Source organism: Drosophila kikkawai, chromosome X (genome assembly GCF_030179895.1).
Source record: "Drosophila kikkawai strain 14028-0561.14 chromosome X, DkikHiC1v2, whole genome shotgun sequence".
Lineage (NCBI taxonomy): Eukaryota > Metazoa > Arthropoda > Insecta > Diptera > Drosophilidae > Drosophila > Drosophila kikkawai.
In genome coordinates, this window is record NC_091733.1 from 3,017,941 (window position 1) to 3,041,233 (window position 23,293).

Sequence of the window (23,293 nt, forward strand, 5' to 3'; positions counted from 1 at the left end):
ACGATGAACGCCGGACTAAATCCGGTTGAGTCTGAGACGCTGCTATTTATCGCCAGGTTCAATTCGGGCAGGAGTTCGTCCCAAGTCGTCTGCTTGTCCTCGATATACTGGGCGACCATTGTTTTAATGGTTCGATTGGCCCTCTCTGTCGGGTTCTGCTGCGGGGTATAGGGCGCTGTATATTGGATCTCCATCCCTGCCTGCTTACAAAAGGATTTAAACGAACGACTCGTAAACTGTGTCCCATTGTCACAGACAAAAGTGCGAGGAACTCCGAAGTGATTTAAAATCCTCTCCCTAAAGGATTTTTCGAGATGTGCTGAGGTGGCTTTTCTAAGTGGAATCAACTCGACCCATTTCGAAAAAGCGTCGAAAAACACGAGCAACATTGTATTCCCACCTTTCGATCGCGGAAGAGGCCCAATAAAATCGGCGCAGACAGTATCGAATGGCTCACTCACCTGCCTGGTAAACATTTTCCCCGCTGGCTTGGCTTGACTTACTTTGAACCGCTGACAAGTGTCGCACCTGCGAACGTACCTGGAAATATCGCGAAAGAGGCCCGGCCAGTAGTATCTCTGGGCGATCCGGGCGGTTGTCTTCCTGATTCCGAGGTGTCCTGCCGTGGGCTGGTCATGGCATTCCGCCAGTACTCGCTGCCGGTGTTCCTTGGCCACACACAGTTTCCATGGCACGGAGTCTTCGTCGTCGGGTCGTGATCCGATGTGTCTATATAGCTGCTGGTTCTCGTACACGTAGTCCGGATAATCCTCAGGTCTGTCCTGAACAAGCTTCACCATCCGTTGGTACCATGTACTCTCCGGCTTATCCTCCTGGATCATCTGCAGTACTTCTAAAGGCTGTCGAGAAAGTGCGTCAGCGACGACGTTCTGGCTCCCGCGTCTATAGGTGACATCGAACTGATACTGCTGGAGCTCTAACGCCCAGCGCGCTACACGGCCGGTGGGATTCTCAATCGAGTTGAGCCACTTCAGAGCGAGATGATCGGTTATCACCTCAAATCGATATCCTTCCAAGTAACATCTGAGCTTCCTGATGGCCCATATGATAGCCAGACACTCCTTTTCCGTGGCGGAATAGTTCTCCTCTGCAGCGATGAGGCGTCTGCTGGCAAAAGCGATGACTCGCTTTTCCCCTTGGATTGTCTGGGTTAACACTGCTCCGAGGCCGATGTCGCTGGCGTCCGTTTGTAACACGAACTTCTCGTTGAAATCCGGGCAGGCAAGAACCGGTGCCTCCGTCAGTTTGCTCTTCAGGTCGTCGAACGCATCCTGCTGCTCCTTCTCCCATTGCCACTTCTTGCCCTTCTTGAGCAGTAGAGACATGGGCTGCACGACGCTAGCAAAGTTTGGTACAAATCGCCGGTACCAAGACGCGATACCCAGACATCTCCTTAGCTCCTTGCACGTGGTCGGTGGACTCAGTTGCCGTACTGCTGAGATCTTCTCGGGGTCGGTGTGAATTCCCTCCTCGCTGATAACATGTCCCAAGTATACCAGGCTGCGCTTAAAGAAGCTGCACTTCTTTGCGTTGAGGCGAAGGTTCGCCTTCCGTAGCCGCCGGAATACTTCCTGCAGATGCTGTACATGCTCTTCCAGAGTGCGTCCGATGATGATGATATCATCTAAGTACGCAAACGCGTTGGGCTCCATGTCCGGTCCTATGACGCTGTCGAGCGCCCGCTGGAATGTGGCTGGTGCTGAGTGGAGGCCAAACGGCATCACTTTCCAGTGGTACAGACCCCTCCCGGGGACTGTAAAGGCAGTGCATTCGCGACTAGACTCGGCTACAGGGATTTGCCAATATCCGCTCTTCAGATCGAGCGTCGATATGTATTTGGCATGGCGCAGGCGTTCCAAGATGTGTGTTATCCTTGGCAGCGGGTATGCATCTGGAATGGAGTGAGCATTTAATTGCCGAAAATCCACGCAAAGTCGCATCTCTCCAGACTTCTTGCCCACGAGTACGATCGGGGCGCTGTGGGGACTCCGTGAAGGCTCTATACAGTCGTTGCGCAGCAGCTCGTCGATCTGCTCATCAATAATCCTCTGCATCGCGGGATTCTTCGGAAAGTATCTCTGTTTGATGGGCTTGTCATCCCGCATCGTAATCGTGTGCTCAGCGATATTTGACACTCCTGTCAATCCGTCGAATTTAGCCAATTCCTCCTGTAGAAACTGATTCACCCATGGCTCCAAGTCTGCGTGCTCCGTGTTTTCGGTGATGACAGCTAGCGCGCCTCCAGCGGCAGATCGAGGCTCTGGGATGGCTGGTGAAGGGGCTCGCCTTTCCGCTACGGGTTCCACTGCTGGCTCCACTGGCCTGGTGGCTTGTCTTCGTCGAAACGGATTGTTTCGCACGGCGTTGTCATCACGAGGCCCTAAAATGCTCCTGGTCGGGGTATCTTGCGTCTCATGCTCTGTCTCGTTGTTGGCTGGCGTGGATTCTCCGGCTTCGATGGGGTCTGTTGCTTTCGGAGTGAACGCGTTTGTTAATACCGACGGCGTAGCTAAATTATAGGTGGGGCTGGTTAACAAGAAAGGGCTTAGCTGCTGTGATGCGCGGCCACATTGAATAGTGGCAGATACGCCACAGAGGAAGTCCATGCCTAAGAGAACGTCTTCCATGATCGACGGCAGAACTAGCAGAGGAAAAGTTACCCTACGTTGGTCCAGCTGGACTTTGGCGACTAGAGACGTTGTGATCTCTTTGCGGGAGCCTTCAGCCAGGCTGACGTGAGTGCGTACCGACCGTACGTTATGTGCTGTCCCTACGAGCTGAACCACTCGTTCACTCACAAAGCTCCTACTGGCTCCGGTATCTATAGTCGCGCTGAACTTCTTCCCCTCGATCTGCACCTGCGCGATGATCCGACTCGCCTGTACCTGTAATATCTCTCCTAATTCCGGGGATTCCTGAAGGCAGTCTCCGTCCGCTCCCCGAGTGGGCGAAGACTCCTCTCGTTTCCCGGCTGTGTGCGTCTGCAACACTCGACGGTGCGTATTCCCCGACGCCCACAATCCCAGCAGAAAAGGACTCTTGAGCGCAATTCCTACAAGCAAACCTGAAATTTGTGATCGTTGACAGATTCCCGACTCGAGGACCCTGTGGGGGAACCGTAGCTGGGGTGGATGGTCGCCCGGCTATTCGCGAGAAATTTTGTTGACCTGCTGGTGGCTCGTATCCGCTCCTCCTTGGCGCGGGCTGTGGTTCGGCTACCATCCTGGCATGGCTTCCAGTGCTCCGGTCCCGGGTGACCTCGAAATTGACCGCCAAACTGGTGAGTTGCTCCAATGTAGTAAAGTCGTGCCTCCTGGCGTACATCTGGTACTCCGGTTGGAGGTTCTCGTAGATGCGCTCTAACTCCTGTTCCGCGTTGTATCCCGCTCGGTGCATCAACAGTCTGATGTTGACGAGATATTGCTTGAACGTCTCCCCTCGACGCTGATCACTAGTTCGAATCTCATCCTCGAGTCGCTGGAAATACCTCGGCGGCAAGAAGAAATCCAAAAACGCCTTTTTGAACTTCGTCCATGATTCTCCTAGCAGCTGGCTCGTCCGGAACCAGTGCTCGGCCGTGTCCGTCAAAAGACCAGGGATGGCCTGCGGCATCTTCTCCACGTCGACTTCGTAGGCGGTTGCTCGCTCCTCGAGATGCTGGATGAAGGTGATGGGATCCGTGGTGCCATCGAAAGTAATCCCCCAGTTCTTGAGTTTCTCCGACAGTGTGGCTGCTGATATCTCCGCCTTCTTCGGAAGAATCTCTCGCCTGGCCGGGAGGGTCTCCACGTCTCTGGCCACGTCGGCGGTAGCTCTGTCCTCCAGTACTGGTACTTGCAGTTGCGCGGGACCCGGTGGGTGTGGGTGTGGACTCGGTGAACGCTGTTTCCTGTCCAATTTAGCGGCGTTAATTTCCGCTTCACATTCCTGTAGTCGTTCGGTGACTTCCAGCACGTGATCATCTCGATTGTTGAAGGCAGCCAGCCGGCTCCGCATTTCCTCCACGGTTCCGGTTGCTTCCAAAGAAAAGTCCTTCAAAATCGCCTCCAATTCTCGCTTCCGCAGATACGAAATCCAGCGTGCGCCCATATTGCTGTGAAAAATTAATCGACTGGCAAACGACAAGAAAGAAATTCGAAAGGTCGAGAGAAATATTTCAGACGAGGGTCAAGCGACGTTTGAGTTGATTAAACTTCAGTGAAATATTTGATTTTTATTTTTCACACAAAAAAAAATCACTCAATGCCCACGTGCAACTAGGTTAAACTCGAATTCGATGTAAAACGGCGATTTAATGTTGCTGCTCTCCTCGACGGGAATTAAATTTATTCGACGACGATGCAAGCTTGTAGAATTTCCACGACGATGAGTTAAATTAGTCGACGGCGATGTAAGTTAAATTCGACGGGGATTCAAAGTTTTATTCCACGATGTTTTAAATTTTATTCGACGGTGATCGCGGCTTGGTAAAATTTTGTACGACAATGGCTTTTATTTCCCGTTGAAAAAAAACTGCGACTGTACGTGTAGACTCGACGACGGTTGAAAAGAGAAGAACCACCGATGCGTTTGCTGCTGGCTGTACTCGATCGCCGCTGGTGTGAGGGAGACGACGATGAGAGTGAAGGGTGAAAACAAAATGGCTGCGCTGTGGGGAATTTGTGTTAGCTTTTCCCTGCCTCGTGCTTTCGAAATTCTCGCGACCTGACTTGGGTACCTAGAGGGCTTTTCGCTCTCGCTCTCGCTCTCTCTCTCCTTTTTTTTTCCTTTCCCTCTTTGCTTTCTCTGCTCGGTTTTATTTCTTTATTTTGGCTCACGTGTGTTTCTAGTCACGTGATCAAATAACCTCTCGTTTTAGGTTATGATCTTTTCACGGCTGGGGTATAAAAATTTTCGCTGCGTGTGCCACGAGTTTCTGAGAGTGGGTATACTTTTTGGTTAAGTTCTCCCGATTTTTGCCATGTGCCTCTCGAAAATTCAAAGTTTTCTCGATTTTGAGGTTATATAGAATGCCCGGTATATATTCTTATCGATATATATATATATATTCACGTAGTTTTCTGCCCTAGAAATTTTGGAGTCCCTCGACATCCGACTCTCCATACGTTCCGACTTAGAAAATTTTCTCTAAGTGGCGGAACCGAAAATTTTTCAAACTTGACGTATCCGAATGGGTCTTTAGGCCATATTTTCGACGTCTAAAGTTCGTAAACCCCATGTCCCTGCTCGGGCGCCATTCTGTAAGGAAGTTCAACGGCTGGGGTAGGTCTCAGTCATGTCCAAGGTCCTCTTTAACAGAAAAATTTATAAAGATGTGGGACAAAGTGTTTGACGCGCGGTAAACTGACGTGAGATGGTGGCTGTCAGTTACCGGGATACGAAGCCAGAGAAATGACTTGGCCGGCCTTTGCAATAAAGCGAAATAATCGTCGGAGCGCGTTTTGGGTCGGACCCATAGCACTCGCTAGAAGGAGACCGAGAGAGGGGTCGATTTTGGGGACCACCGCTTCCTAGGGCAGAGTTTATGGCCTAAGATCTAGGCATTTTGGGCAAATATTCTACGTAATTCATGACCAGCGTGATTGTGGGTCGTTTCCCTCGCGAGCTGGGCTCGATTTTGAGCCGAAAGTTTTACTTAAGAGGGCTTTTCCTGAATTTATTTAATTTTTCTCGTTTTTAAATTTCTCTGCATTTTATTTTTTTTTCCCACTGTGGGCAGCATATGGCCTCTCGGAAGTGGCGGTCAGTGATTAACTTCTCCGCGAGAGCAAAAATATATATAAATAAAATTTTACTTAAGTCTCATTATAAAAGTTCAGAGGAGAATTTCTCCCAGTGTAGGCGAAACTCAGCCATCCCCCGCAAGAACCAAAAATATAAATACGTACGAGTTTAGGTTTAATTAGTTTTCAGTTTTCATTTGGGCTCTTTTTTTTATTTAAATCAAGTTGTATTTTTCCAGAATTTTTCTTTTAGTTTTCGTTTTGGTTTTATTTGATAAAGTTTGCAGGGATTTTTAACAAAAAAAACAAGGTTAGATTTCGGGGCATTATTTCTAGCCTACTCTAGCGAAAACCGCATCTTGGCCATCGAGAAATTTCTATTCACACATATACCCGCTGGCCAAAATGCGATCCTCCCTATACACTCACTCGTCTCCGTATTTCCGCACACACACACGTGCCTGCCGGTGGCTGCTGCTTCCGCCACGTCCTCGCCGTCCGCTTCCAAAAGAATTTGCCTCCTTGGCCGTCGAGAAAACTTCTCTGCACTTCACTGGCTGCCTCACGATCGTTGGGCACTTGGTATAAATTGTCACTGTCAATATGCACTTTTTCCGCCCTCGTTGGTCGCAGAAAACTCCGTCGCGTGAACAAAACACTCCCGTTTTGGCTTCGCTGAAAAAGAACTACGTCGTCCGCTCGCACGTCTATCCGATTTCGTCGCCTCCGCAAAACTAAATCCAGCCACGCGGCTTTGCCAAATTTTCGGCCGCGCTGGTAATTTTCCATTGCTCTTGCATTTCGGTGCATCAGCTTCCCTCTCGCTCTCGCCCGTTGGCGCGTGCCAATTTTCGGGGTTGCTTTGCGCTCGATCGTATGTTCGCTCTCCGTTGCTCTCATACGGCGCTAACTCCGTGGCCACTTGTTCGTGGTGAATATCTCTCTCTGCTCTCCGAGTGTAGGTGTGTGTGTGTGTGTGTGCGGGATCTAGAGATGTGAGAACGGGGAACCAAAGATAACTATAAACTCTTGTCTATGCTTAACTTTTGTACAGCTAATAAATGACTATATTATGAAACTTGGCTGCTTAAATATACATGGCTTATTTTATACCGAAAAATGGGAAAAATGATTATATATACAAAGCTTATATTTACAGAGTGCGAAATGATTCTATACAAAGCTTATGTTTACTAAGTGAGAAGTGCTTAAAATATTTTACAAAAATTATTTACAACGACTTAGTTTACAAAGCGAGAATAATTTGGGCGTTTGCCGGTTTGTTTTGGTTTTGCTGCTAGCTGCGGCGGCTCTCCATGAGCGTTGACGGCAGTTGTTATTGCCGTTGGCTATAGCTCTCCATGAGCGTTGGCGGCTGTTGTTATTGCCGTCGGCTGCTGTTGTTGTCGCTGCCGGCTCCTGACCGCCGTTGTTGTTGGCTTTGAGAGCTGCTGATGCGCGCTGCCGCTGTCGCTGTTGATGACGTAGCTGCGGTTGTTGTTGTTGGCTACGGGCGCGAGCTATTGTTTTCGCTGCTGTTGCGCTGGCCGTTGCTATTGCCGCTGCTGTTGGCCGCTGTTCTGGCCGTTGTTGATGACGTCGACGGCCGGTGTTGTGGCCGTTGGTTGATGGCGTCACCATTGATGACGTGGCGGCTGTCGTTGTTGTTGTCTGCGAGAGCGAGCTGTTGTTGTGGCCGCTGCTCGGGCCGGTGTTGAGGCCGCTGGCCGCTGTTGCTGACGTCGCTGTTGATGACGTGGCCGTTGTTCTGGCCGGTGTTGTTGACGTCGTTGCCGGCGCGGATGGCCGGTGTTAAGGCTGTTGTTGTTGCCGTCGTTGCTGGCGCGGGTGGTCGGTGTTAGGGCTGTTGTTAAATGCCGCCGCCAGTATTGGTGGGGAGTCAGACGACTCCTCACAGCATCATATGCTCGTTTTGGAGACATCGACTTAACAGAAACTATGACAAAGAGCTCCAATACTACGAATTCAATCGATGTAAGGACTCTAAATGTCAATGAGCTGCTACAGAGGAAAATGGAACTGTTCCCGAAGGACACATTCAGGCTACCACATAGTCTTTCAGCTATTGAGCATCATCATATCGCCATTTATATTGGACTAATATTCGTAATGATTATTAGCATCATTCATTTCGTTAAAAAATGGCAAGTAACTCAACAAAATCAACTAGGCCATACTACGTCTGCAACTATGGCTACTCTCGCATCTCAACCGTTTACAGTCAACATTGATGATTGTTGAACATCCGTTCAACGGGCGGGAGAATGTACAATTTCGTCAAGAAGATAATTGCTCGCAGCTGCCACCAGCCATCTATTGATAAGATTGCATCTGGACGCTGCCCATCTACCTAAATAAACTCGGGAAACTCGCGATACCCGGGCCATAAACAGAATCCCGCGATCGGTCACGTTCTTCACACCAATTGCATGCAGACGTCGCAGGAATTAGTTATCTAAGTAGTTCCCATGGCTGTATCCAGCTGTTTATGTTTTTATAGGAAAAACCCATGTAACCCAAAAGTAGACCTAAGTAAATACCCTTTGACCCGAAAACATGTATATAAACCCCATGCAGTATCCAATAAAATCAGTACGAAAAGAACTCTTTGCGTATTCACTTCTCCGCAGCCCAATTGGTATTGTACTTATTGCGGCGTCCATTGCCACTGGTACTGAACCTGAGGCACGCAACTAAAAACTATTTCAGCATTAGGATTTATCCTGAATCCGCACAAGATCATTGCATTTATTTTCTTGATAAAGGAGACATAAATAAAAATATATGTCGGAGATTACCCTGAAATGTTAGATGGAATTACTATTTGTAAGCTTCCAAGTGTATCGAATATGGAAATAAATGAAGAGTAAAATAAGTAACAACGAGAGAATAGGAAGAGAACTTATTAAGAAAGAGCGTGGTGGGGATGAAGAGAGTATTCCCTACCGAGTGTGGCGCAATGACGAGTAGAGAAGGACGAGGAAAGTAGAGAAAGGGAGAAGTGCAAGTCAGTTCCAGCGAGACTGTCAGGGAAAGCGGACGGACTACTCAGTCATTGCGACTCACTGCGCTTAATACAAAGAAAAAGAAACGACCATGGCTGACAACATTGACCCCCCATCCCCGACATCAGAAGTGGGATCACCACCCCTACAAGACAACCCGGATAATGGCTGGCGCACACTTCTGGAAGCGCAAAGCAAAGTGATTTGAACTTTTGAAAGCTGCGCAGTCCACGTCGACGCCTGGCACACGTGCCGTTTCTGCAGTGCTACCATCTTTCGACCCTGAAGTTGCCGACGCAGACGCAGCAGCATGGTGCAAAACGGCGAACATGATTCTATCTGAACATCCGCAAGAAGGTGCATCCTTGGTAATGACGCTCAGCAAGTCGCTTCACGGTAGCGCATCGCAGTGGCTGTCGCAAATTTGCTACCCTGGGATGAGCTGGACACAATTCAAGGAATTGTTTATGGAACGCTACGAAGGCAACGAGACGCCTGCAGCATTGTTGCTAGACATGCTGAAGGGACGTCCAAATCCTGAAGAATGCCTCTCCGTGTACTCCAGCCGGTTGGTAACATCACTCTTGACCAAGTGGAAAGGAATGACGCACGAAGAAATTGCTGTATCGTTGGTCCTAGCTCATACATCCCAAATTGATTCCAGACTGCAGAGATTAGTGTTTACAACAAATCTAAAAACACGTGCAGAGCTACAACAACAACTGAAAGCTCATACGTTCGCAAAAAAATCTGAATACGCTGGAATGGAGCAAGGCACGGAAAAGAAGAGGTTCAAGACGCAAACGCCGATAAAATTCCATAGTTGTGGAAAACTTGGACACAAAGCAATGTTGTTGTTCTCCTTTCGCTTGCCCAATGTTAATGGTTACGAAAAAATAATAAATAAAAACAAAGGATGGTAGTGAGAGATTGTGCATTGATTATAAAGAACTACACACAAATACAGTATCTGATAGATGTCCCTTGCCATTGATTTCAGATTCGATAGAAAGAACTGCGTTTGTGACCACGGAGGGTCAATATGAATCTTTAGCAGTGCAGCTTGAACTAAAGAATGCGTCTCCTATATTTATGATGTAATTGTTAAAGCATTTGGGGTTTAGCATAATTGTTTGCGATGGCTTGAATGGATGACGTGTTGGTCATGGCAGGCTCGGAAGATTAGGCTTCCCGAGGAATGAAAATTGTATTATATGTTGACTGTACCAGGGTTTTCATTTAACGTTGCTAAATGTGGGTTTCTCGAACCTACTCCGCAGTGTCTGGGCTTTGAGGTGCGCGGTAGAGAAATCAGACCCAATTCCTAGAAAATTCTTACGTCAAAAATTCGTCTTTTTAATCGGTGTAATTAGGCGTAAGACCATTTATAGAATTGGCGTCTTATTTTCAAAATTTGTGCATCGATTTTCTCAGATCGGGAAACCGATTCTTTAACTTCAAGTACCTTTACGTGAAATTACGATTTTCAGAAATTATAACGAACGTTTTTAGTGCTATTACATATGAGCCTGTAATCGTTATTTGGTTGACAGGTGTAAGCTTTTGTGGATATGTTTCAATACTAATAATTAAGTAATTAATGGAGACCCTTATGTTGGTGGACTATGTTGGTAGAACTATGTGTCTTGTGGAGTCCAAGTAGCCTTCATATGAATTGGAAACATTGGTTGGCGTACTATTATTCTAACATTTTTGACATTATTTGCTCAGATGAGAGTTCGTAGTCTATACTGACTACAAATGTAATCATTGCGGAAAATATTGAAATTAAGTGCATCATCGGTGGCCATACTTAAAATCGTGTGATTTTAAAATAGATTATGTGGATTTATTTTTGTGTCCAGAATTCACGTGACTGATTTCAGGATTTATTGATATAGTTTATAAACAACTAAAGATAATTGAAATTAAATTGAGTTACGAAGAGGGGTTTTAAAAAAAATACAGAGAGGTGTGAGGTAGTGTTGTCTGCCAGTAGTGTAACTTAAATTTTGTTGGTTGATTATTAATAAAAAGTTATAAATCCATTATGTATTTGGGTTGAAATAAAAATAGACTCAGCAAGATTTATCAATGTTTTTGGAAATGACTAAGTTTAAAGATTGTTGAAAGTTGTATAATGTGTAAAACTCTAAAGTAGTCATCTGGCTGGATACCAGGATATCAGAGGTAATGGCAAGATGCTCTTGGCAGGGTGCAACTTGCGGCGAACTGCACAGTTAGTAGTGCAATCAATGCAAGTCCTTAAGAGATGCCAATCGGACCCATCCTCTGGGCTTGTTACCACCACATGACATAGAAAAGTATAGACAAAGAAAAGTTTAAAGTTGTGTTTTGCTGAGCTGTCGGTAAAATGGTGCAAAAGGAAGAGCACTAAGATTGAAGGCAAGATCAATTTAAAATGGAAGAGTTGTTAAGAATGAGAAAGGAAAGAAAGAAAAGGATAAAGGAATGAAGATGGAAACTTAAGATGAAGAACGGCACCAAACAGAGCTGGATCCGAAGAGGACCCTTTGTCATTATAGAAAAGCTTGATGGTGGCCGATATGTTTTGAGAAATTTGTCGAGTAAGCGAAATTTTAAGTAGTTGCCTGCGATGCCTGTTGAGGTAGATGCAGATGAATGCGAGAGATCGCCGACTGAGGCACTCGTAGGTATCATAAAATCAAAGCAAGAGATCTCTATTTTAAGATGGTTTAGGTGGTGCCATACACAGGGACTAAATTTGAATGATTGTGTGAAGCGTCGCTAAGGTGCGGCAAGAGTCCGGTACTGTGGTATGTGTGTGTGGTAGCCAGACGATTGAACTTGAGCAGAAGAGAGCGTGTACTCTAATTGATGTGTTAAGGAATAGCCTGCTAAGTTAATGTCTGATGGATATCCAAACTGTTGGGTTTGTGCAGAAGAGAGCATGTACTCTATGGTCGTGAAAGATTATCCTGCCAAACTAACATTTGAAGACACTGAAAGTGTAAGCGAGAGATCGCCGATTGAGGCACTCGTTGGTGGAATATAAGGCTATGAGGGTCCAGAGAGACCGTGACGCAAAAGGTGCGTGTGAGCGTTGCAAAGTGTGCAGCAAGAGCCTGGCAAGAGTTTGGTACAGTGGTAGCCAGACGATTGAACTTGAGCGGAAGAGAGCGTGTACTCTAAACGGTGTGTTAAGGAATATCCTGCTAAGTTAATGTCTGATGGGTTTTGAAGAGTTATGTAGAGCAGTATGAGTAAAGAAGCTAAGTGATGATTATTGCGAAGTTATGGTAATGAAGGTTGAGGCCAATTTTATGTAGAACTAAGCAACACGAGGTCGTGTTATAGTCAGGAAGGCCGTGTCGGAGATTACCCTGAAATGTTAGATGGAATTACTATTTGTAAGCTTCCAAGTGTATCGAATATGGAAATAAATGAAGAGTAAAATAAGTAACAACGAGAGAATAGGAAGAGAACTTATTAAGAAAGAGCGTGGTGGGGATGAAGAGAGTATTCCCTACCGAGTGTGGCGCAATGACGAGTAGAGAAGGACGAGGAAAGTAGAGAAAGGGAGAAGTGCAAGTCAGTTCCAGCGAGACTGTCAGGGAAAGCGGACGGACTACTCAGTCATTGCGACTCACTGCGCTTAATACAAAGAAAAGGAAACGACCATGGCTGACAACATTGACCCCCCATCCCCGACATATATATCTGTTATTATATGTGGATGAGGTGGCCATAGCCACTTCAAATTTAGATACGATGTCCAGATTTAAGGACTATTTAAAAGGTAAACTTAGAATGACTGACTTGGGGGAAATCAAATATTTTATTGGGATATAAATAAAAAGATGGAAAGGTAAATTTGAATTAAGTCAAACTGCTTACATTAATAACGTCTTAAATAAATTTGGTATGAAAAAATGCAATTCATTCCAGATGCCAAAAAGTGGCGGTAACCCCTAGCCGAACTAGATGGCGCTAACGTCAGTCTACATATGCCACACTACAAGCGCTACAAACCGAACATCGATTTTGGATTCCACTATAAATGTGGTAAGGAAAAGCAGTTCAGCTACCAACGACCGCATCCGAAATATAGAACGATAAATAGATGCTCTCATCAGAGAACGAAGAAAATATTAAGGCAACTATCTGCAACAAGCATTCATGGTCCTGACAGCCCAGCTCACTCTACTGGCAAGTGGGATGCAGCGAATGCAAAATGAAATAACCAACATTCTTACCGACATTCGCCACCAAACAAATAGCCCCATGCTAGTTTCTCCCCAACAATTAAGGGATCAACTTGATCAGATTAGGGAACACAGCCCACCGGATCAACAGCTGCCAGTCTCTTCAAATCACGTAATACAACTCTATCGAATTATGCATGCCGAGGGAACAACAACTACTGACCATGTTATCTTCAAAATAACGCTGCCATAAGTACATTAGCGCAGTAAGAAGTTTTCAGCGTCATCCCCATCCCAGCATGGAAGGCAGTAGGCTGGCATGAATTCAAGCTCAAAATAATGATTATATCTGTCAATGCCCGTAGAGATCAATTCATGGGACTAACTACTGACGAGTTTGATCAATGTCTACAATTGCCAAAGTATGAACACATATGCATCAATCATCAAGCTACCTTTAGCGTAGATAATCGATATGAATTTCAGTTGTTCAATAACATGACTGAAACGGAATGTGAGACTGCTAAATCGAAGTCCGATTTAATATGGTCAGCAACACATCAACGAAACAGATGGATGTTTGCAACCCACAGTCCGATCGCACTAAAGGCGGTATGCAAGGGAGTTCCCTCCACAGTACAAATAGAAGGAACAGGCTTACTATCACTCGCCGCAGGTTGCACGGCGCGCAACTCAAAAATCAGTGTTAGTACATTTAGCACAAGGCGCAGCGAGACAACGGCAGCATATGTTCGTTTTGGCAACATCACCAAGATTAACATAGAAGAGACACCGAAACCAGGCGGAGAATCAACAACCAAGATAACCGACGCCGAATTAGGCGAATTAGATGCCCTACAACAACAACTGGCCAAGCTAAAGGATGCGAAGTTCGAAAATCAAGTCAGCATTGTATATCATCATCAAGTAGCCGCCTATGTGGCACTATCAATATCAATACTACTGGTCGTGACCCTGAGTCTACGATATCGACGAATCAATTGGAGAACACCACAATGCAGCCCCAATCCCCGGACAACAAATGAACAGCCAGCACCCGAATATACCCCACGGAGTTTTTCGTTCGACATCACTGAAGGTTGAACACCCGTTCAACGGCCGGGAGAATGTTCAGTCGCTGCAATATATATATAATTCATAATCATAACATTACATAATCTGTAATTCGTCAGTCGCAGCACTCTCATATGCTGCCAAAATAAAGTATCAATTACCAGGTCAAGCGCATATGTAGATTCTGCTGACGCGATGAAGTGGGATGGAGCAATAGCCTCATTCTGCATATACCATTACAACCTACATTATTCTTCCGCATGCACTAGCAACCTACATTATTCTTTATCATTAATATTCGTAAATGCAAGCACATTTGTTAGCTATAAATATCGTTAAGTTTGAATCAATAAAGTCAGTAATCATCTGCAATTCAAAGAGATCTTTACTCCTCCAGCTGCAGTCCACCTAGTTCAAGTGCTGGGTGCGACACAAACAAGGCAATTAGTTTATGTGCTATTTTGCCAGGCATCGAAGCCTACTCACACTATCAAACACTCATACAAACAAACAGTTTATGAATGTATCTATCATTTAAAGTAAAAACCATGACCATTGGTTTTATGGTTTTTGTGTAATATTACCTGAAAGTCGACCATTTTTATTGGTATGATGCAAAAAACGAAAAAAAGTTCAACTTTGAATGCTCATATCTTCTACAAAAATCTTAAACAAGATTTTATTGCAGATTCTGAATCCTTGGGAAATTTTCTGTCGAATAAGTATGGTTAAAATCGTTTTTGCGAACATGACTTTTTTGATTTTTGCAACGATAATTGATCGAGAGGCGCTACTGTGCGCCGCTGTGTCGCAATTGGGAGGGACCATTTAAGGGTTGTCAGCGTTAAAAAAAAGCGATGGAATATTTTTCATATTAATTTGAAACAATCGTCGTTCTAATTGGGTTACTATTATAAGAATTATTATTAACGTGTGCTAAAAAAATAATTTTTGTTCAAAATATCTCCAAAATTATTGTACAAACTGTGCGTGTTGTGAAGGGGATTTTTTCCTTGACCTCAGCAACTCTTTTACAACACTACTTGTAAAAATTTTACAACACTACCTATGCACGGCTGACTGGCAAACGCAATTTAAATTTCATCCATGTAAGTAAAAATAACGCTCAAAAGTTTATTTAATAAACATTTTCTATTAGGAGGAAGCATAAAATGCAAGCGCAGGATCAGTTTTTCATCTTATTTATGAAAAAAATATTATGATATTGTCAGAGGCTTCACAAAGGGTGATTTGGGACGGGCAAAACAGCTGACATCCGCATGAGTTTTCTAATACTTCTTATCGAAAATTTCCAGTACTGCACTGAAAACAGATGATTAAATATCAAATTTTTCAAATTAACATTTTAAGGCCAAGAATGCTTTAATTTTATGTAATGAACTAGTAACCAATTAACGTACTTAGGTTGGACGCTAAAGGGGCCAAAATCTTATTAGCCCCCTATTGACAAAACTCAGGCAAAACAAACGCGTTTGTCTATACCGGCCAGCTGATATTCCTTGGGAACAAAAGGGACCATTAGAAAATGTAACAAAGAGTCCCTAAATCAACAAGGGAAATTCGCTAATGTTAAAGGAAAATCCGCAAATGTTATCAAATTCACTTCAGAGTGGAAACTAGAACAGGCCTGTTACTAACCGAGTTTTTTTTTACATTTTACCTATACTTATTATGTTTGGAGTTTGACAGTTAAAGTTTTACATTCCCAGCTTTACATCAACCGATCGCTTATATGGCAGCTATAAGATATAGTCGTCCGATTTTCATAAAATTAAAACCGAAATTCTAAGATAATATTTAATGGCCATATTTCAAAAATGGCTGAAAAATATGGCCGAGTTAAATTTTTTTTTTTTCTAAAAATTTATCGAACGTTTGTATTACAGCTATATGATTTAGAAGACACGCAAAGGAGACGCATGTGGATGTAGCGGCTGAAGTCCAGGTGCAGTGCGTCAATTATTGTCAGAGCGGCAGTCTGAGATTGGGCCGGTCACGAAAAACTGAAGTTTGCAAAGGCTGATCTGTGGAAGGCGTTGGGAGCAGCGTCAGGCAAAGGCGAGCGGAGCAAGTCAGGAGCGTGAGGCAGGGACTGGAAAAGCAGAGGCGAGGTGACAGTAAAGGCAGATCATCGCGGAAGAGCACAGGCCGACAAGCAGCGACAAGCATAAAAAGTGACGCTAACTGGAGCGAGCAGATTTTGGCGGTCAATCAGTTGGCAAGTCAAATAGTGGAAGACGATACAGGCGGTCAAGCAGTCTCGAAAGCAGTGCATCGGAACAGGTGCAAAACGTTAAGGGGGTCTTCTCATTGGGCAACTTTTTTTTTTTCGATTTTACGAACCGTTTTAAAAGGAGAATCAAGCAGCCATCATTATTTTATAAATAATTATTTTATCGAAATAAAAAATTTAGTAATTGAATACCAGCAGCATTAAAAACTGAGACAGAGTCAATTGCATCTACGGAAGAGGATCTAGAAATTGAGTCCATGTTTCGCGAGCAAAGGGCGCTGATCGACAGCTTGGAGCGCGCATCATGGGCAAAGTAACGCTCGACACATGCCAACATTTTGAGGCAATTATTTTTGAATATTGGAATGAAATTAAAAACATTCATGTCCAAATACACAAAAAATTTCAAAATCCTAAGGAATTGGGATATGACGATTCCCGATATTTAATGGCCAAAGATGCCATTGTGTCCTTCCAAGAAACAATTGGAGGAATAAGGAAAGCTGCGACGGTAGCCAGTTCCCCTACGGCGGCAGCATTACCGTTGCCAAAGGTAACGATTCCCAAATTTGATGGAAATTACCTAAAATGGCAACAATTTAATGACTTGTTCAAGAAAATGATTCATGAATCAACAATACCCACAATTCAAAAAATTTGGTATTTAACAACTAATTTAATTGGAGAGACGTTTAATTCGTCACTTGTCGCTTACAGAAAGCAATTATGCGACAGCTTGGAAAATGTTGCAAGAACGGTATAGCAACAAAAGAGTGCTATGCAACATTCTTATCCAAAAATTGTTAGATTTCGCACCCATATCTAAAGATGCAAAAGGAATAAAGGCACTGCATGATAATATAAAAGAAACATTATCTGCATTAAATAATATTGAAATTAAAACGGATAATTGGGATCCAATCCTTTTACACTTATTAACAAAGAAATTGGATCGCCAAACACACTTGCTGTATGAGCAGTCAATTCCAGATACAAGGAATTTACAATCAATACAGGAATTTTTGGAATTCTTGGAGCAAAGATTTCTCACGCAGGAGGCAATATCCGGTGAAAAAATCAAAAAGCCGATCACGTGTGCTGCAGGAGCAGAAGCACAATTGCTTCTTTTGCAAAAAACCAAATCATAGCATTTTTAAATGTAATGATTTTTTAAAAAAGACTCCAGCAGAGCGACTTAGCTGGACGCAAAAGAACAAATTATGTGTTAAATGTCTGAGTGCAAATCATACCTCCAAAACAGCGATGGGAACGAGATCTAACGGTTTGAGCAGCAGCTCGCTGAAAAAAAAACAACAACAACCCCCAGCGTTGCGAACCGTCGCACTCACGCGACACACAGAATGTGCGAGCCGAGAAAATACACTGACAAAAACTTTTTGAGTAGATCAATATCTTCAGCCATTTTTACGTGCATTTATGTCCGCCTAAGAAAAACGACTGCAAAAGAAATCCAAACTTTTTTCTTTAGTGCAGAAGTCAACGCTAGCCGCACAGTTCCCTTTAAAATTGTTCTTGTTTTTGGGACGATGTGCGAGTTCGGGTCGCTTGTGTTTTGTTGTTGCAAACTCGGGATCGCGGGGATGTGCTCGCTACCTGCGCCAAAGGTCAGTGTGGTTGTTTTTGTAAATCTTCACGGTTCGCTGGTCGCGAGCACTGCACTTGTGTATCTGCAATTGTGCGACATGCTGACGCCTCCGAAAAAAAGATAACGGTTTGAGCAGCGTGAGCAAATTGAGCCACTGCGTGCCCATCGCTGCTCCAAAACATGCACAAGGAGGAATTGCTTTACATGCAACAAATGACATAATACACTATTGCACCTTAAAAAGGTTGCTGACAACCAAGAGACCATTACTGCAGCATCAGTAAATGGCAGACAAGAAAGCTACGTCCTCCTAGCCACGGCAAGAGTCATCGTCGTAGGCAACAATGGACAAATGCCTGAATTCAGAGCACTATTAGACTCTGGATCCCAGATAAATGCAATTTCTGATTGAGCAATTCAGAAATTGTCATTGAAAACCACGAACTCTATGCTTAAAATAAACGGCATAGGTGGAAAGGCACACACGTCAAGCTCCAGAGTCAATGTAGAGATAAAGTCAAAATATGGAAACTTTGTCTCAAGACTGGAAGCGATGGTAATGCCTCACATTGTTGCTGATCAGCCGACATATCCAATCTCGACGGAAAATTGGAAAATCCCGAACATCACGTTGGTTGACCCTAATTTCGGAAGTCCAGGAAAAATAGGCTTGCTGATTGGAGCAGAGCATTATTTTGAAATAATGCTATCAGAGAGTCTACACCTCCACAAGGGACTACCACGACTACAAAATACCAAGCTTGGCTGGATTGTAGCTGGAAAAATATTAAATGAAGGAAGAACATAGTCCATTTGTGCAGTTCTCACGGAGGCAAAGAAAGTAGATGAGCAACTAGAGAAGTTCTGGGAGCTTGACAACTTTCAACCCGAAAAGAAGTGTTATTCACCAGTTGAATGGCAATGTGAGGCCCACTTCCTAGAAAATATTCAGCGAACACAAGACTCAAAATTCATCGTCCAGTTACCATTTCTGGAGCATACATCAGCCCTGGGGGAGAGTCGTGACATTGCCACGCGACGATTCCTATCCCTAGAAAAAAGGCTGCAGAGAGATCATGTGATCAAAGAAGGCTATATAAACTTCATGAAGGAATATGAAGAGCTTGGACACATGAAAGAAGTTCCTTTAGTAAATTTACCAAGAACACACTATTTCATCCCACATCATTGTGTGTTGAAACCAGAGAGTCACACAACAAAATTACGTGTGGTTTTCGACGCATCAGCAGTGACATCCTCTGGAATGTCATTAAATGATTTGTTGCCCAAAGGCCCAACAGTGCAAAATTCATTAATGTCGATATTGTTACCCTTTAGAATACACAAATATGTATTCACTGCCGACATTGAGAAAATGTACAGGCAAATTTGGATTAATCCAAAGGATCAACACTATCAAATGATAGTATGGAGAAATAGCCCATCGGAAACGCTAAAATATTACCGTCTGAAAACGGTGACATATGGCACAAAATCAGCACCATACTTAACAACGAAGTGCTTAGAACATTTGGCAACTAAACAAATGCAGCATTATCCGGTTGGATCTCATGCACTTAAAAATACCCTGCAGATAAGAACTGAGCTAAACAAATTTTTGCTAAGTTCTGGGTTTAAATTACGGAAATGGTGCGCAAACAGAAATCAACTACTACAGGGATTAAACAAAGATGACATAATCCCTGAAGTTCAGTTGGAAGATACTGCGTATGAAGATTGCAGTGTCAAAACTCTTGGAATTATTTGGAATCCCAAGATCGACAAACTTTGCGGCAAAACACAAGTTGCCACAAACTTCAAAATAACGTGACGCGATGTAGTCTCAGAAATATTTAAAATATTTGATCCTCTTGGACTATTCTCTCCAATTTATGCAAGGTCTGACCAAAGAGAAATTTGACTATAACGAAGAATTACCGGAACATCTACAGAAGAAATGGATTGCATTCCGAGAAAGCTTACAGGCTTTGAATGAAATAAAAATTTCACGACATGTCTTCGAAGGGAAGACACCAACGACGAAGGAAATACACACATTTGTAGACGCTTCAGAAAATGCATATGCAGCAGCAGTATATCTTCGAGGAGTTCACAAGGATAAGAGGGTAACGGTCCAACTACTATGTGCAAAATCGCATTTGGCACCAATAAACACAATAACCCTTCCTCGATTGGAATTAAAGGCTGCAGTGCTTGGGGCGCAGTTAACGTCCACGGTAAAGGAACAGTTGTCCATGCAAGCAGTTCCTACATATTTCTGGGCAGATTCCGAAATTGTGCTTTCCTGGATAAATAGCCCGACCACAATAAAGGACAAATTTGTGGCAACAAGAATTACGACGATTCAGGAAGCATCGTTGTTGTAGCCAGCCAGCTAGTCGGTTCTCCCTTGTCTTTCTATGTCAGCCAGACTAGGATCGTCGGTTGCCCGTCAGGGTTCCCTGGCCTGTGTTCACCGGGTTAAGGGTAACCTAGTGTATAAGGAGATTCGGTTTCGTGCACTTCTAGCATCGCTCTTTGCTAAGCTCGTCGGATTGTGCACTAACTGTAATCTACAGTTCAAAACAACAAAGGATATACTCGGATTCTGATATACGCGGACGGACAGGTAAGCTAATCAAGAGAACTCCAGGAGTAGGGTTGGCTAGCTGTTATTCGCCATACCTTTCTGTACCCTCCCTGCCATGATAACTCGAGAGATTATGTTTGCGGTTATCCCTTAATACAAGTTTTAAATTACTCCAACATATTGGAAAAAGGATCAATCAATCAAAACAAAGAATCGCATAAATTCAATCATATTGGCCAAATGCCCAAAACAATAACAAAACGTTATCAAAACGCATCATCTTATCGTCTACAAATTCTTATTCGCTCCTAAAATTCTTATTGTTGCTTACGATGTATTTAACTCCTAATCATAATGCTTTTAAAATTTACTCTTAATCGAATTGTAAAAAAAATTATTTAAATGTCATTCGACCAATGGCGTCTCGTTATTTAAATGCACCCACAAAAATACAATATATTTGTAAAGTCAGAAATCAATGTGTTTTTATAAGGAGAGATCTCACTTACTCACAAATCAGGTTGAAGCAGGTTCGGTGGGCCCATCGAAGACGCTGTGCTAGATTTAATCAAAAAGGTTGTTAACTTCTGACAAATATTATTTTTGTGTTGCTTGATCAAACGACTCTAAATTTACATTACTTGAATACAAAAAGTATATTGCCTACGCAATTATCAATGAATTAAATTTACACATTAGCACATTGGCTTTAAATCCCTAAACAAAGAACATGATCTGCAGCACACGTCAACGTTGATTGGCTGTAGCTCTGCACATGGCGATGCCTCCTTGCGGCATTCTCATCCCGGTCTCCTGATCATTTCACCGCATACGAAGGGTTTGGCGTCTTCGCATGCCAGACGACAAGTCTGTTCTCCTTATTTCATCCCGCTCTGGATTATGGTGCCGCACGTGGCACGTGCGCGTAAAGTGTAGGCTAGCGTCGCCTCTCAATCGTCTTCTCCTCCTCCGATTTACGGCAGCAAAACCAACGATCAACCGATCGTTGTTGCTTCTGAAGAAGCTCGTAGCTCCTTCTCCTCCTCCTCGCGTTCCTTAGGGTAGCCTAACCCGCATGGGTACTCCGACTCCACGCCTGGGATGGATTGGCTGATTGGGAACGGCAGGTCGAATTAAGGTTAAATCCGAACCTCCATGTGGCACACGGTTGTCGCGGCCGAAGTGTAGCTCAAAATTTGAGGTTAAGTCCGATTGGTGTTGGGCGTGCTCGCGCGCCGTTCGATTCCAACCTCAAACGTGGCAACCAACACGCGGCACGTCCAAAAGAATACGGCAGTTGTCGCGCCAATCTTGGCCAGCGACCTCCAAAATGGTCCCCCAGCCGGTGACCAACACCCGAGAACTGGCGGAATACTGCCGCTCTGGCGCTGAAGTTGCCGGTCGACGTATCTTCAGTCTCTTTCCTACACAAAAATATGCACTAAAACACTGCCCTTTTCATTTGCACTTTTCACTTGCCCTTTTCATTTACCCCTTGTGCTGGGTTCGTTTCTTCGAAAGTCGTTATCAATGCCAAAAATGAAATGAGCGAGAACTCTGACTCTAGAAGTTAGCTGTACGCAATTGCAGCGTTGTGATTCCGAAATCTTCTTTTTAGCTTGCTGTCTCGCTACCTGTAACATGTCGGCTGTTTTTATAGCTACATCGTCGGATAATGAATTCAGATTTCGAAGCAACTCATAATCAAACAAAGAAAATACGGGGAAAACCCTGTACTCCTATGAATACTTGATCTTAGTGATGCACTTATCACATCGATATTTAAGTCCCAATTCGTGTGGTCCGAACCGATATAAGCTCTGATCGCGGCTAGGATCGACCTATTTACACGCTCGCTTGCATTCGCTTGCGGCGAATAAATTGCTATACATATCTGTTTAATTCCGAACTTGGTTAGAAATGCTCTGAAAAAACCCGATTTAAATTGTGATCCGTTATCGGTCAGTATCGATTCTGGAGTACCGAAGGTGTAAAATACGTGCTTCTCGAGATACTCACAAATCATTTCAGATGTAAACTTCCGAAGTGGCTGCAAGAAATGGAATTTAGTGCAGTGATCAACTACAATTAAAAGTCCTATGTTCCCTTTCTTTGACCTTGGATATGGACCGAGAAGATCCATGTATAGTCGCTGAAATGGACGATCAGATGTAACGGGTTTACCCATAGGTGGTCTAAGAACTTTGTTTGGGCTCTTTATTGACTTACAAACGCTACAATCTGAGACATAATTACGAATTTGAGTAACCATTCCTGGCCAGAATAGATGACGTCTGATCTTTTCGATCATCTTGTTCATGCCAATGTAAGCAGCATCGGGTGAATCATGTGCTCGCGCTAGTACTTGGTCGATGAGGTTCATTGGAATCCAAAGCTTCCATGACTCGTCTTGCAACACTTCTCCCTTAGCTTGTTCAGTTATCTTATACACAAATTTGTCCACGACCCTGAGATCAGGAAGACGTGACTGGTTGTCCTGAATCCTTTTTCTCAGTTCGACGTACTGTGCTGAATTGAAATCATCCGAATTCAAGTCGATAATTGGTCCAAGATCCGTTATGCTCGACACTTCTGCCTTTTCGCGTCGCGAAAGCGCGTCAGCTACGACATTTTCAGATCCCTTTCGATGTTTAATCGTAAACGAAAATCCTTGCAGACGAATGGCCCATCTGGCTAGACGTCCTGATAAATCCTTCTGTCGCATTAGCCATTGAAGTGAAGCATGATCGGTAATCACACAGAACTCTTGCCCTTCAATGTAGGCTCTTAACTTATTGATGCCCTTGATTAC

General features: G+C 44.0%; 1 protein-coding gene across 5 annotated transcripts in view; it reads right to left on the bottom strand.

Moving 5' to 3' along the window:
- The window catches only part of LOC138929155 (uncharacterized), a 229,375-nt gene that overhangs the window by 190,384 nt on the left and 15,698 nt on the right, over positions 1–23,293 (bottom strand). The window contains exon 4 of one of the 5 annotated variants that reach the window (XM_070288368.1): positions 6,626–6,731. The exons of the other annotated variants lie outside the window; for them this stretch is intronic. Coding sequence (XP_070144469.1) covers positions 6,641–6,731 — 91 coding nt within the window. The 3' untranslated portion in view covers positions 6,626–6,640. Of the gene's footprint in view, positions 1–6,625; positions 6,732–23,293 lie in introns of those variants that run through there. 5 annotated transcript variants of the gene reach the window in all.